Source organism: Pinus tabuliformis, chromosome X (assembly GCF_031772625.1).
Source record: "Pinus tabuliformis cultivar Carrire ecotype Pingquan chromosome X, CPIR1, whole genome shotgun sequence".
Lineage (NCBI taxonomy): Eukaryota > Viridiplantae > Streptophyta > Pinopsida > Pinales > Pinaceae > Pinus > Pinus tabuliformis.
Window position 1 is genome coordinate 1,660,444,650 of NC_142308.1, and position 15,410 is coordinate 1,660,460,059.

General features: G+C 35.3%; 1 protein-coding gene and 1 pseudogene across 3 annotated transcripts; both read right to left on the reverse strand.

Annotated features, from left to right (window-relative positions):
* Positions 1–1,569: 1,569 nt before the first annotated feature.
* LOC149146378 (uncharacterized) lies at positions 1,570–5,424 on the reverse strand. Of its 3 annotated transcripts, none has more exons than XM_089446286.1 (4): positions 5,181–5,424; positions 4,331–4,599; positions 3,533–4,132; positions 1,570–2,338 (listed from the first exon to the last, which is right to left on the reverse strand). In XM_089446286.1, exons 3-4 carry the CDS (start codon positions 4,126–4,128, stop codon positions 1,966–1,968), a joined length of 969 nt encoding a protein of 322 aa, XP_089302412.1. In that variant the 5' UTR covers positions 4,129–4,132; positions 4,331–4,599; positions 5,181–5,424; the 3' UTR covers positions 1,570–1,965. The 3 variants fall into 3 exon arrangements, with proteins under 3 accessions (XP_089302412.1, XP_089302413.1, XP_089302411.1); XM_089446287.1 differs by having other exon boundaries at positions 4,292–4,599; XM_089446285.1 differs by lacking the exon at positions 4,331–4,599 and having other exon boundaries at positions 5,181–5,419.
* Positions 5,425–14,189: 8,765 nt separating this feature from the next.
* On the reverse strand, positions 14,190–15,194 carry LOC149146379 (uncharacterized; annotated as a pseudogene).
* Positions 15,195–15,410: the final 216 nt, after the last annotated feature.

Consider the following 15,410-nt stretch of genomic DNA (forward strand, 5'->3'; position numbering starts at 1 on the left):
TTTTATGTATTTACATTTTTTTTCCTTTATTGAGTTGGTGATGAAGAACAAAGTATTGGTGATGAAGAACAAGGTAATGGGGAAACTTTGATTCAAAAAATAGTTTTCCTTGTTCCTTTATTGTGTTCTTGATGATTTTATGAGTTGGTGATGAAGAACAAAGTATTGGTGATGAAGAACAAGGTAATGGGGAAACTTTGATTCAAAAAATAGTTTTCCTTGTTCCTTTATTGTGTTCTTGATGATTTTATGTATTTACATTTTTTTTCCTTTGTTGATTTGAATTGTTGTTCTTCCTTATTGTGTTCTGATTTTATGTATTTAGATTTTTTCTTCTTTGTTGACTTGAATTGTTCTTCTTCTGGCTGTATTTATAGAAGGCCTAATCAGAGGAGGTATTTATACACCACAAGCAAAGGCCTAATCATAGGAGGAGGTATTTATACACCACAAGCAAAGGCCTAATCATAGGAGGAGGTATTTATACACCTCAAGCAAAGGCCTAATCGTAGAAGGAGATAATCTTAGGAGGAGATAGGATATGAGTAGGATATCGACCTAGTGTGGAAGGTTTAAGCTAAAAAAAAAAAAAACTGTAAGATCAAAAACCGACTTCTAGTCGGTTTGAAAATAATATTTTTTAAGAACCGCTTAAAGCACTTCATCTCAGTGATTCGAACATATAACCTAATTCAGGTAAATCAAACCAGATTCTTCTCGACGGAAGTAACTAGAGCTAAATATCAACTGAACTAACCCATCTTAAGGTGAAGCTTGTATGAGCTCATCTCTTATTTTTGTTCAAGTTTGACCAAACAATAGCTAAAAAAAACATCTTTCAGCGAAAGGTCCCACCTAACTGCAAAAATATAATTGGTCACATAAATTTGCCGTGAATCATATGGCATGCAAAGCACACCAAGTAGGTGGAGTGCACGCATATCCTGCCCTTTTTAGTCAACGCTATCCATAAGCATTGTTGCTGGTCAATTTGGTTGGTATATGTTTCATGTTCACAAGAGTCTTAAGCCACTTTCAGACAATTTTGACAGAGGAGAATGGACCTTTTGGTTATCTCTTGAAGTCTGATAAAGACCACAAGCCTAGAATTAATAAGCAGATAACTAAGAAATAGAACGAGAGCCCTGGGAAGTCGCTTGATATAAATTTTACTTACATGGAAACTACTCAGAAAGGACCTAATGTATTATATTAATGCAACTTCTTCAGCCAATATATTGAATTTCTTGTTTAATTTTGTAGTAAATGTTCTATTTTTTGCAACAGCTGCTAAAGCCACCATATGGCTAGAGCAAGGATAAATATGTCTACTTTGGAGCCATCCACCTTTGGCTTGCCCCCCTCACACCTGGTGATTTTCTTGTTTGTCCATGCCTTTTCAACTTCTGTGTTCTCTTTTATAGAAATTGGGCACAGTTACATATAAAAAGAATAATCAAGCAGTTTTTGCAGGCATTTTATCTCACAAGCAACAATGCATAAACATACTGAGACAAGGCATTCACAAACCCATATCGTATGCTAAAGTAAAATTCACACATCCATCCAAAATATAACAGTGTTCACTCTATCAAACACTGGTCTCATTTATCATAGAAGAGAAACATAAAATATAAACATAGAAGAGACAGAATACAGAGATTTGCACGGACTAAAGATTTAAGAAGCCCTACCACTTTGAAGGATTTTCTTTCAGGATAGTTAGGATGTTAATCATAGTAAGTACATAATATTTTGAAAACTATCTACAGAGAGCACTACCTCTTTTTTCCTAGTAGGTAGTTGCTTATATAATTACCGTTATGGCTTGTGTGTTAAACTCTAAGATTGTAAACAACCCCTGTTCCATGTAGGCACGACTCGTCTTTCAGTAGCTTGCTTTAGGCACACAAAATATCCCAAGTGAACCTCTCCAAAAACAGGTCCACAGAAAAATTTGAGACATTAAACACCCTGTAAATCTGTTAGCGAGAACGATCTTGGAGATGCAAAGCTTCTCTGCCATTTACCTTGAGGGGGCAGTGGAGGTAGGTGTGCATCATTTTCGTCCTTCTCTGAACTGTCCTCTGACTTGCTCATGGCAACAGCAAGGGCCAATGTGCTTTTACTAGTATGCATTGCTTTCTTAGATATCCCAGCGCTGCTATTTCTTGGGGGATGAAAACGATTCCTTTCCCAACTATTGCCATACGCCAGCAAGTTCCTTCGCCTCTTGTTATAAGGATTCTCTGGTTTTGCAAGGTCTTTTACAGAAACAACATCTGACAAACATGTAAAAGATTTTGATTTTCCAGTGAAGAAATTTGATAGACCTCTCCTGCAGATCATTAAACACCCGTGATACAAGTTAGACAAATGAGAAACAAATGAGAAAACAAAAGTTGGATAAGTCAGACAAAACAAAAGTTGGAGAATACAAATAGTAGTTCTGCATCAGTTGTACTGGATTAGACTAGCTTAGACACATTCTCTAGAGTAGACGCATTACTGGTGGACAGTCATTTCTGCACTCGTAGTATTGGACCAATCTAGCTATATACAAAGTGTCCTCTATTACTCACTGTAAGAGATTGGCATGACAATTTCACCTTATAAAGGTCGAGCCTTCAAGCAGAAATAGAGAATGCAATTATATTAATAAGGTACACCCCTACCAGCACTAAATGCAGTAGTTTTCCATTTCAAAATGGCATATCAGATTTTCACTGCATCACAACTTCCATTTCCAACTAGATGATGCCAAATTAACAGATACAGATCTATTTAATCCTACTGTATAGAACTGACCTATTGCTTCTGGCCTGCAATTATTTGAAAAGACTTTTAAACTAGCCTTACATTAATGAGTATACACCAGAAACGCGTTCTCATATTCTACCAAACTGACCTATTACTTGTAGCATGTGAAAATGTGAATCTCTTGTTAAGAACAGGATTTCATTTTGTTAGAGCCAATATTATGCAAAAGACGTATGAAGAATACAGATACAACAGTCATGTATCCTCTTACTGTTCACAACTGGCCCATTTCTGCTGCCTCGTGATAGCTCTGATTCTTGCTCTTTAGCATCCATATTCAATCTCTCAACATGCCAAAGATGGCCATAGGGCAAAATAGAGGCCTAAAGCTTTGCCAATAGCAAAGCAGACACGAGGGTGCAAACCCTGTATTCGAGTCTTTGTATCTTTCCCCTATCCAGAACTAACATATATAATGATCCTGGGTGTCAAGTGAATTGGTTTGGTTTTGTGGTTGGTCGCAGTCCGCGAAAGTATGTGGGTGGGTTCGAACCTGCCACGGTGCATACCACCCTTGTGGAAAGTTGGAATTCATTGCTGCGTTTATGACCACTCCATGAGATACCACAGTTAAGTACTCGGAGAGCAATTCCCCATTCATGGTTTCTGTTGCAAGAGTAAAGACATTTCTTGCAACGGTAAGGACTGAATGTATGCTGTTAACAGGAGGGTACTGTCAAGATCGACTAAGATAAAAGGGGTGGTTTCTTACTTGATTGGCAGAGAGTCCTCAAGTTCTGCCATGCTGTCCAAGGGTCCCTTCAATTTGCTTTCCACCTCCATATCACCTGAAGTGTCTTCGTCATCGTCATCACCTATGGAAGAAGATGAGCAATTATCATCAGTGATACTGTTGGAAGAAACTGAGGCAGATTCCTTATGATCGCCAAAATTGCCCAAATACTCCGATGGGCCTTCAGCAGACCGTTCGTGGTTACCATACTGAGAACTCGAATTGCATTCTACCCTGAAATTGCAGTCATAATCCTTATCGGTAGGGATATCCAATACTGCTGAAGCCGGTTGAAAACCCACCGGATGATCTTGACCCACAGCCTTAAAGACCTCTTGGCCTCCTCCGAGCGGTCTTAAAGAAGATCCATCTGTTCCCTTCTGACCAGGCACACCATCCGGATTAGACTGCACATAGATAGAAATGCAGGACAGCCCCCTGATCATGGCATCCTGCGTCTGTTGATGCTGCTGCTGCTGCTGTCGAATATAACCAGATCCATCCCCCTGAGCTCCAACCTGGTAGCCAACCACCGGTCCGGCTGCCACCTCCCGGCACTGGAAGGCAATTGACATTTCTCTGAAGCATAACCCAAACTGAGAATAAATCATTTGCAAAACACATCGATCCATTGGAAAATGAAAAACCAAATACAAATTACTCACACACACTTGAGAAATCATACACCTATTTGGGAAAAGAAATGCAAGGCTTGCACCCACTTCCAAAAATACATACACTAGCACACACCCATCTAAACCCGGGTCTGATATCCACCTTGAGCTTGCGAAACTCGAGGTTTTCGTATCTTGAATCCCAGGATTCAATATGTGAGCCAATTGTGCCAAAAATCCAGCTTAGATATGCATTCTGAACCCGTATCTCCAGCTTGGATATACATCTAGACCCGTATATACAGTTTGGATATAACTGTCTTTATTCAATGTACCCAATTGCACCTTTTAGATACAAAGGTGCAATGCAAACCGTTACATACAAACACGAAGTGTCCATGAATCCTCCCACTCACCCAGGCTGCAGAGCACCTATGCAAAAATCTCTCATGCTGAATCAAACAACTTCAGAGAAACCTCAAAATCGCCCACCAAAATAAACAAAATCTCAAAACAATTGAGAGAACACTCACCCATCTGAAAATCTCAGAGCATTTCGAAAACAAAGACGAATCCATTTAATTGAAGAAAGAATACCCAAAGCCCTTCGGGAAAAAGCGCATACAGTACCATACCACCAGACTGAAACAAACCCGTATGTTGAAAAAAAAAAATACGCAATACCAATCACACAGATTCCAAATTGAAACAAAAGCCATTTAAAAACAATGCACAAGATCCCAACCTCGGATAGATCAATTCGTATAAAACAAGAGAAAATAAACATATGCTGAAACAAACCCGTCTGTAAAGCACAAAACCCATTTGGAGAAAACACAAAATAAAATCAGAAACCCATTGGAAACAACACAAACATCCCCCATTCAAAGAACCCATCTAAAATTCAAACCAAGCACTAAACCGAATGAAACCCTTTTCAGAGAATAAAACACACAGGTAGAAAAATCCGATTAAAACAAACCCCATTTCTAAACAGGACAATAATAACTCACCTGGACTGCTCGTTCCTGATCTCGTTTGCATCAAAAACAGGACTGTATGTGGCGCTTTACACGCCTTAACAGAGTCTAATTGTATAAATATTCATTCACAGTCAGTTAACAGGGCAAGGATGAGCTGAAGCGCAACACGTCGCGGGTTCGAATTCCGTTGGATAGAAATTAAGCGAAAGCAACTCAACACCGCAGTCTTACAAAACTGTTTTCTGATTCATTGGATCCCCCAGTTATCCCCGTGCTTATCCATTCCCACCCGACCGTCGGCCGGTCGGCCAGGTAGTTTCCCCGTCGGCCGACCGGTGTAAATTTCTCCTCTTTTCCGTTGCCGGAGTTTATTACGGTTTGGCACCCACTTCCGACACGTGGAAGCATATGTGTGCTTGAGTACGAGGCGACACGTGTCTTCCTTATCCGTCTCACCGTATTCTCATACTTCTGCCGTATATTATACGGATAAGCCCTGAGCTTGACCCAAAATCTTTATTTTTTATCCGTCGTTTTCTTTTGGATAAAGTTTGACTTCCTCACCCCTAGATAAGGGTGCTTAGGGCTTTAGCTAAATGGCCCTATTTGCAAAATGACATTCCGATTTTCAAAGTATTAATATTTTAAAAATCAAAATGTCTTTTTGTAAATAGAATAATTAAGTAGGGTTTGTTCTCTTATTTAATGAAGTTTAATTTTAAGAAATATTTTTAGTGGATTGTGATAAGGCTCAAGTTTAACTAAAAAAGATATTGTACAATAAAGTTTCAATGCTAGGGTATATTTAAGATAGGTTTTTTTAATGGGGAAGTTGGGGCGTTTATATTCTTGTTAAGTTAAAAGTCTATGATATATTTAGGTTTCACATTGTTAATATATTCTTAGTGTTATTGAAGATAGGTTTTTTTAATGGGGAAGTTGGGGCGTTTATATTCTTGTTAAGTTAAAAGTCTCTGATATATTTAGGTTTCACATTGTTAATATATTCTTAGTCTTATAGTAATAATTAATAGATTATTTTCTTGGTTAAATTACTCTAATAAATTATCAATTTATTATTATTCATTAGGATAAGAGATATGATTATAATTATTATTTTATATTTTTTTAAATATAAATGACTATAGACTTTTTAAGTTAACTTTAAATTCTAGCTAAAATCACCTAAGGCTCAATTGGGGGTGGCATAGAGACACAAGGACATGGCTAAACTATTGGGAGATCAACGAGAATGATGCATTGCAAAACATAAATAACATTAAAGATATTGTTACTTCTAAGTTCAAAGAAAAAATGTGGTATGAGAAAGATTTAGCAACTAAAAGAAAATTAAGTTATTATAAGAAGGTCATCAACCCCACCCTAGAAGATCAAAAGTATCTCTCTATTTTAACTAGCTCAAAGAAGAAAATTAATATAGCAAAGATTAGAACGAATTCTCATGAGCTCCATAGTGAAACAGGTCGTTGGGCAGTTCCTAAAACGCCATGGATGGAAAGGATCTGCCATATATGTGAGAATAGGAACATCGAGGATGAAAACCACTTCGTCTTAGAGTGCCCCGTGTACAACCACATTAGATCTCAATTTCACAATCTTTGTTACAATACTGACCTTCCTAGCCTTTTACAATGTCAAAATTATAGTGAGCTCGGGAGGCTTCTCTCCAAGCTTTTTGAGCATAGGAATAAAATCTTAAATCAAAATAAATAATTTATTTCTTTAGGTCCGATGGACCAATGTTTGGTATCAGCGGACGTTAACCATCATCATCATCAGCATTCAATAGTATATATCATATTAAGGTAAATGTTATTAAAAAGTATATGGTTTTAGAGTTGAAATAGAATATATATATGGAAAAGAAAGCTAAATTGTAAGTAGAATAGCATTCCGTTGTATATATCATTTTCTTTGAATGTGAAGAAATAGATTAAAATTGAAACTCTGACATCTTTAATAAGAATAAAAATCTACTTTTTTATAGATCAATAATAAATTATTTAAGATAATAATAATACAATTAATAATAATTATTCTCATTATTTTTTTATTAATATAAAATCATTTTAAAAAATCATATCCATCGATCTTAATATTTAAAATTTTTAAAAATAAATAACAAAAATAAACTTAAATGATAGGCAACCATGAAAATAACTTTAAAAAAATATAAAGCGATCACAACCCATACCCTCTTGAACATTGTGATGTTAACCTAAAACATGGAGTTTTGGTTGATAATGCCTTGGAAGCTTTGAAGTGGTATTATGAATTGCTAATTTAAATGTGAAAAAGGAAATGTGTGCCCATTTAATAAGTGTAAAGAAATTTAATGTAAAGAATTATTATATATATTAATAGATTGGAAAGAAATCAGAAAAAATATAAGAAAAATGGAAATTTTGTTTTCTAGTACTGTAACTATTGAACTATTCTAAAAAGAAACTGTTATTTAACAAACATGTAAAAAATATGTAAAAAACTAAATTTAAACCAATGTGAATTTTTATTTCATATTTATCTTTCTAATAAATAATTAAATTCCTTACAAAATGAGTATCTCTTTACTATTTATAATAACAAAAATAATTTACTTTAAAAACCATAATCTATCATTATCTAAAGTTAGCCAGTTATATGTAATACACTTATTGTATCTTTGTAATCATGAGTATTTAAATTATACGTATCTCTTCAATAATAATAGTAATTTATATACATATATAAATATAAACAAATACCTTATTTTTAATTATTTAATTAAAGTAAGCTTGGGAGGCTTCTCTAAGCTTTTTGAGCATAGAAATAAAATCTTAAATCAAATTAAATAATTTGTTTTTTTAAGTTCGATAGACCAAAGTTTAGTCTCAGTAAACTTTAACCACCACCACCATCATCATCATCGTCAAGAGGATAATTATTATTCATCATATTAATTATTTATATATATATATTAAATATTTAGTTTTTTTCAATATATAATAATAATTATAAGTCAATTTTAATGTTACAGCTAAGCTAGATACTAAATTAGTATATAATATTCTTTGTTGGTGAAATAAAAAAATTCATTTTAGTATAATAATTTAATTGTTAAAAATTATAAAAACATATATAATCTACCCTTTATATTTAAACCTGTATTTTTCTTAAGAAAAATACATACTCTTAAATATTAAATCTACCTGAATTATATATTTATATAAAATAATAATTTAAAAAAAAAATAAATTTAAATAATAATAATAATTAAAATTAAAGTAAATCTAACTTATAAAAAATTCAAATAAAATCTATTATTGTGCTGAGAGTTTGCAAGGCGTCCTTTTCTATTAACTACCACATGGAAATTGGTGCATGATAACGTGTCCACCTATGCCATATGGCGATTGTTACTTTGATGGTTGTAAAGAAATGTGATGAAGGCAATCACGTGGTGGTGTCATTGAGGAAGGAGGCAGGTAAGGAGATAAGGAAGGAAAAAGGGGATATGGTATATGGTGTGTGTATCCAACCATCCTTCTATCTTTTATCTGTGTATGTGGACGCACATCTTTACACGTAAGCAAAAGATTCATCATTGAGTAATGTGATATAATGGTGAAGTAAGAGTAAGGTACACCAAATTGCTAGGGTTCTTGATTCAATTGGTGACAGAGAAAAATAATGCTTTGATAGGTATAAAATGTTATATTTTACAACCAGTCAATGGGATATAGTATAGAGAAAAATAATGCTTTGATACGTATAAAATGTTATATTTTACAACCAGTCAATGGGATATAGTATATATTATATTTTAGAATGAGTAAATGGGATAGATCTTATCCTTTTTAAAATATTATTTTAATTATTTTTAAATTTAATTTAGTGAAATTTATAATAATAAAGTGTAATTTTTTATTTAATATTGTATTATAATAAGTTTAGATTTATTTTATTTTTGGGATATATCTGGCGTTTAGATTGATCAATTTTATTTTCACTTTAAAAGAGGTTTGGATGTCAAGATATATGATCCCTTTTCATATTTGGTAGTTCCAAAGTAAAGATGGATCTAGGTTGGTTTAATTTCCCCCTTTTAATAGACTATATTCCATATGAATACCACAAGTCAATACTATGACTCATTTTTATTTTATTTTGACCAATTTAAAATGCTTAAATTGCATTACATTATATTACGTTACAACATCTCTACCATACAAAGTTGGAGAGCCTCTCATTGCAAAGATAGTTTATTAAGATTTTAAGTAAAAGATAATAAGTTGGTTACTTGGTGATTACCTTTGAATTGGCCATAATGTTATATATTTCATGGTAGCTTGTCAAGTTGGTTGGTGGAATTTTTGAGTAGAAAATTATAAACTAGCTCATATAAGTTAAATAATTTTTTTAGTTTTTTCTTTTCTTTTTTCTTTGTTCTTTTTTCATTTTGAAATCCATGCAAAAATCTGGAGGAGACCATATACATCATAAATTCCATGTGAAAATCTAGAGAAGATTCCCCATCCACGTATAAACAAAACATAAATATTCTTATAGTCCCCTATGTTCAACAAACCATAAAAACTACATATAATGAGAGATTCAACATGGAACAAAAGCAACCTGAAAAGATAGGACAAACAAAAAAGTAACTACAAGTTATATGAGAGGCAACACACCTTCCTCCATAGATGTATCATCCACAATATAACTATACTGAAGAATACCTTAAGCAGCTAGAAGTCCTTCCTTTGATAAGCCATCTGCCACTTTGTTTGAGTCCGGAAACATATGTTGAAAACTAATGGCCTCGAATAATTGTTTCATATGCACAATATGATCCATTTAGTAGCTTACATTGTGGGGGCGCAAAGTTGGTCTGACACGAGATCTCGTCGATGAGTGCCTTAGAATCCCCATATATATATATATATATATATGCATTCCAATTGTGGTTTTTTTGCAAACCATAAAAGTCCCCAAAGAGCGAGGATTTCGACTCTGGTGTTAGTGCTAGGTCGCTCCAATAAAAATTATAATGAGATTGAGAGTTGATTCTAAGCCATGCATTGTAGTCACATATTCCTCCTTGAGAGGTACCATCTAAAAACCTCGTTGGGAAAAATATATGAGTGAGACTTGATCTAATACCAGGCGTTGTGTCTATCTGTTGTAGATCCCCCTATGAATATAGCCATACCAGAATGTAGGAGTAGATCCTGGAGATATTTGCAGCAGTCCCCTAAAAAGTACACAAGTTTCCCACACGCCAGAGCTCCCAAATATGAATAGGGAGATAGACTTGTACTTCCCTCTGCTAGATACCCACCATTTGAGTCATAATTCCAAAGTGGTGAATTGTCAGAGAGAGGGAAGCTTTAACACCAATAATACCTGAGTCCATACCTGTAAAGTGAATGAGCACTACAAAAAAAAGATGAAGAGCAGATTCCAGTGATCTCCTGCAAAAAGGGCACCAACCTGGTCCTTGGAAACCCCTTTTTCACAAGTTATCCCAAGTAAGGACCTTATTATGCCAAACTAACCAAACAAAAATGATGATCTTCAAAGGTGCATCCCATTTCCAAACTTTTCAGAACCAACAGGAGGTAGTCAAGGAATATTACGAGGATAGGATATACCTGTAGACTTCCAAGACCACCATAGAGCTTTTTTGTAAGTTCCCAAACCATATGAGTGAATTGATAAAGGAAAATAAGCATCAACCTTGGATAAGCATCAAAACACTTACTTCATGATACATCTCACTATTGCTAAAAAAAAAAAAAAAAACTAAATTATAACTTTATTATTATTATTATAAAAAAGAATTAATATATAAATTAAATATGTATACATTTCAAAAAATAACAAAATTCTTAACCATGAAGATTCACCTCCACTTTATTATGGAGATTCTTAATTTGTAAATAGACTTTGTTACAATGCCATGAGCCAATACCTTGGGCTATCCATACCACATGCCCAAAAAACCATAACTCATTTCATATAAAACTTGTTCATATGTATTTTTTTAATTAATCAATTTAATTAAAAAGAGCATGACTCATTTGGAGATAAATTTCAATCTATGATTTATGATACTATTAAAAATACTCTAGAATAGGTAGTGGAGATTAAATCCCTATCACCTACGTAATAATTATTGATAATTAAATTAAAATTCTGGAAGCCTTATTCCAAAATAGAAACACAACATGCTTATCCACATAATTAGTAGGTTATTAGAATTCTCGACTAGAAAATTATAAATTTCTTATAACTAGTACCTCTATATGAATTTACTAAAAAACATTATTAACTTTTTATTAAAAAATGAATATGTAATTTATAACCTTAAAGTATAACTAACATAATTTTATTTATTTATTTATAATTTATATAAAAAAAATGTTATCTGTCCACTCCACGTTAAGCATAGAAACTACACATCTTTCTCATACCCCGTGGTAAAAAATATTTATCCATTTTTAATTTTTTTTGTAAATCGACACAAAATTTTCATTAATCAAAAGACATTTGCAAAAGCTACATGGCTCTGTCTTCTAAAGGTATATACCTCTCCTAACCATTATAACTTATGACCATTCTGAGAACAATTATGTTTAAAAAAACTACCCGCACCATACCTTGAAACTATCTACTTAGACATTACTCAAAAACTGTATCAAAATTATCCACTAATAAGAGTTATTCTCTGAGTACATATGGATCAAAAGAAAACCCAGTTAAAGGTGAAACAAAATGACCGAGTGTTGGAAAAGAGTATGAGCCTGCCATGATGCACTATGCCAAGTGCTTTGAAATCCACCAGGTCGTAAGGGTGCCATCCACACTGAGGAAAACTTGCCAAAAACACTATTCGTTGCAAAAGTACACTTCTAATAAAAAATAACCATTGGAGATACGGGGTGTCCATTTGCTAGAGGGACAGAGTTGAAAGGGGACGCAATATTGACTAGTGGAGCATTAATCACCACAGGGGTATCAAAGATGTTCCCCGAGTCAAAATCTGAATCTGACACTACATACTTCTCCACCCTCTATAAGCGAACAAGAATATCATCCAACCAGTACCGAATACTTTTGAGGAGGTCTTTCAAATCCTTTTTACCTACAAATATCCGTAACGATCCACTTGTTTGTCATGGATGACCAAACAAAGTAGCGAGTCCAACTGCTCGTAACCTGCAACAGAATGTAGGAAGTGCAACTTTCGCTTTCAAAATTTGCTCGAGTTAGGAATCCATTTGTATTCCTGATTTCCAAGTTCAGAGTTTGAAAAATAGGGTTTGTCCCCAAATTCTTGTGATTCCAAATCTTGAATCTCCTTTCTAAATTCCGAAGGTATAGTTTCAAACAAATTTGCCACAGAGGTCCATTCGAACAAGCGCCTAGAGTGAGAATCATGCCTGGAGCTGGAACCTCCCCTATGACTTACCATTCTCTGATGAGGTGGCATAGTCGCGTGGAGAAGTACACTAGAAAGACAATAAAGATGAAATTCACTACTATTGTGAGGGCTATTGACCAATCGTAAGACCATGCTCAAAAGAAGCGAATGTGGTGTACTTCGACAGAGAACTATGTCATCACAAAAGCCCACAAGACTTAGATCTAGACACAACCCCCAGCTTCTTAAAACCCCTCTATATAGGGAGACAAAAGGAATGAAAATTGACGCCACAGAGAGACCTAAAGAAACTCTCGATGGAGGGGACTCAACTGCGTTAGACAATAGAGAGAAGCGAGAAATAACATTGAGAGAATGGACAAGTACATATGGTAGGAATGGAAGATGATAACCAGTAATTAAACCAAGACCAAGGATTTCACGACCTACATTGGACCAGCGTAAAGGAAAATCATGGGTAAACATAAAATGGAAACAATTCCATCCTGAATTAAGGCCCGAAAAGCACAAGAAGCCCCATTGTGATTTTGAGAAACCGGGGAAGAATAAACAGTTAAAACCAAATCAAAAAATTGCCAGGGTACCAAACCCTGCACACCAAAACCAGACAGTTGAAAGAAATACCTAGGAAGTCGAGGCCCTACAAAGCCAAGGAGGGGAGCATAACCACGAGTTCAAAGATCGACCCTGAGGCTGCATTGTGCAAGAACAATATGAAAAACATTGACTTGGAATTCATTGGATATAAAGAGACTCTCTATCCTCGAAAGCACTTGGAATTCATTGGATATAAAGAGACTCTCTATCCTCGAATGCTTCCCTCCATCGAACTCGAATGAATGGTTGTCGATGCACGGAGTACGTAATGCCAATCATGTCATAATAAAATGAAACTAGAGACCTTACGATGTTATAGAGTACCACATACATCCGCCACCCTTTACATCCCTTCCATTTATAATCACACGAGGAGGCAAGCTCGCATGCATTTGGAGGATTATTACTCTGCCTAGGACAAGTGTTTTATATGGCACATGTCTTAAGACAAACAATCTCTTTGTTTCTCAATGCCATTAGTGCATTGCAAACATGCCACCTCTGCTACCATGGTGGATCTCGTCAAAGCACAACCTAACCAAAACTGAGTGAGCCATGTTATATGCACTAAACATTTGTAGGAAATAATGGTTTCTATCTCCCACCTCCTTCACTTGTTGAGGAGGGATGCTACCACAAAATGATATTCCATTCTCATCATACTTACCTTACACGTATCTACGTTGGAAAGATTGTTTTCCATTGCATGCCACATTTTCCTCCGCCTTGTATTATGTGCTAGTTGACACCCCCATCGGGGATAATATAATTTAAATATATTTACATCAAAGGTGTCCCTATATGGAATTGGTTGGGCAAACATTGTTTGCCCAGCCAATCCCTGCCCTCCATTTTCATCCTTTTTTCCACTTAAAATACAACACGAGATTGAGTTGAGCGGAAGTTGCTTCACATACTTGCTAACGGGATGGAAAATATGCATTCTCGCTGACGGGATGGGAAATGTTCATGGTGATATTAGACCCCAGACCAGATTATTTTTGCAGAATCCCGCTGATGGGAAGCAGAACTGCTGGCCAACCCTGTGAAGGTTCCTGTATGCCTGAACTCTTTACAAAGTCTGTGAGCTTGATTTCAAAGTTCTTGTCAGTGTGATAAGGATTTGTCAAAAGATATAGAATGACATTATCATCTGCAGAGAATTCCTGCAAGTATTCTTTCAATAAAACATCCCAACCCTTACGCCATTCCCACTTGAAAATGCTCAAAAAAACAAAAACACCTCCAGGTAAGAACTTGACCTCTTCTGAAAGCTTGGGACCAAACAAACGCCCATTTGCAGTCAATGGCAATGGCTTCTATCTCTCTGGATTGAAGAAATCAACATCCACAGATTGAACCATCTTCACAATTTTGGATGGAACAGCTCCACTTGTAATGAATGTTTGGACATGAAAATCAGTGGGCACCCAAACCGAATCCATGTTGTTACACCTCATTACATGCTCATCGTTGACTCTATCAGTCTCAAACATAGTTCGACCGATTACATAGAGGGGCTCACTATAACCAGATGGAGGGCATGGTGTTGTCTCAAACAATGGAGGATACCATGCGTCGGGCTCACTATGACAGACCACAACAATTTCATTTAGTGGAATATTGCCTCCATATAATTTAATTGCAAGGGCCTTCATGTCATCAGGCAAACCAATCCAGAATTGAAAGCTTTCAAAATCCCCATGTTGTAATATCCTTATCTTGGGTACACTCTTAGTTGCCTCCAATGCGGCCACATCTGACCAAGCTTAAGAACTATACCCACCTCCTGACAGAAAAGGGGCCATCCACAACACCCCGTATGGAAACCCCTGCCCTAAATTTGGTTCAATATTTTCCAAAAGCCCTATAAGTCTAAACCCTAAAACCCTATAAACAATATTAGATAAAATCTGCCTCGGTGAAAAACCCCATATAACCAATTTCAGTAGGGGAATATTATCCAAGTCTTTAACAACCACCCCAATAACTATAGCCATCAATAGAACCAATGAAGCCCCTAACCAGAAATTTAATGTTTTCCTTGTTCTGTTCGCATTTCTTAGATGACTTTATGAATTCTCGTCTTCATGGGAATCCATTATATTAATGTTTTCCTTGTTCTGTTCGCATTTCTTAGATGACTTTATGAATTCTCGTCTTCATGGGAATCCATTATATATGGAATGATCTAATAATGTGGGATCTAAGTAACA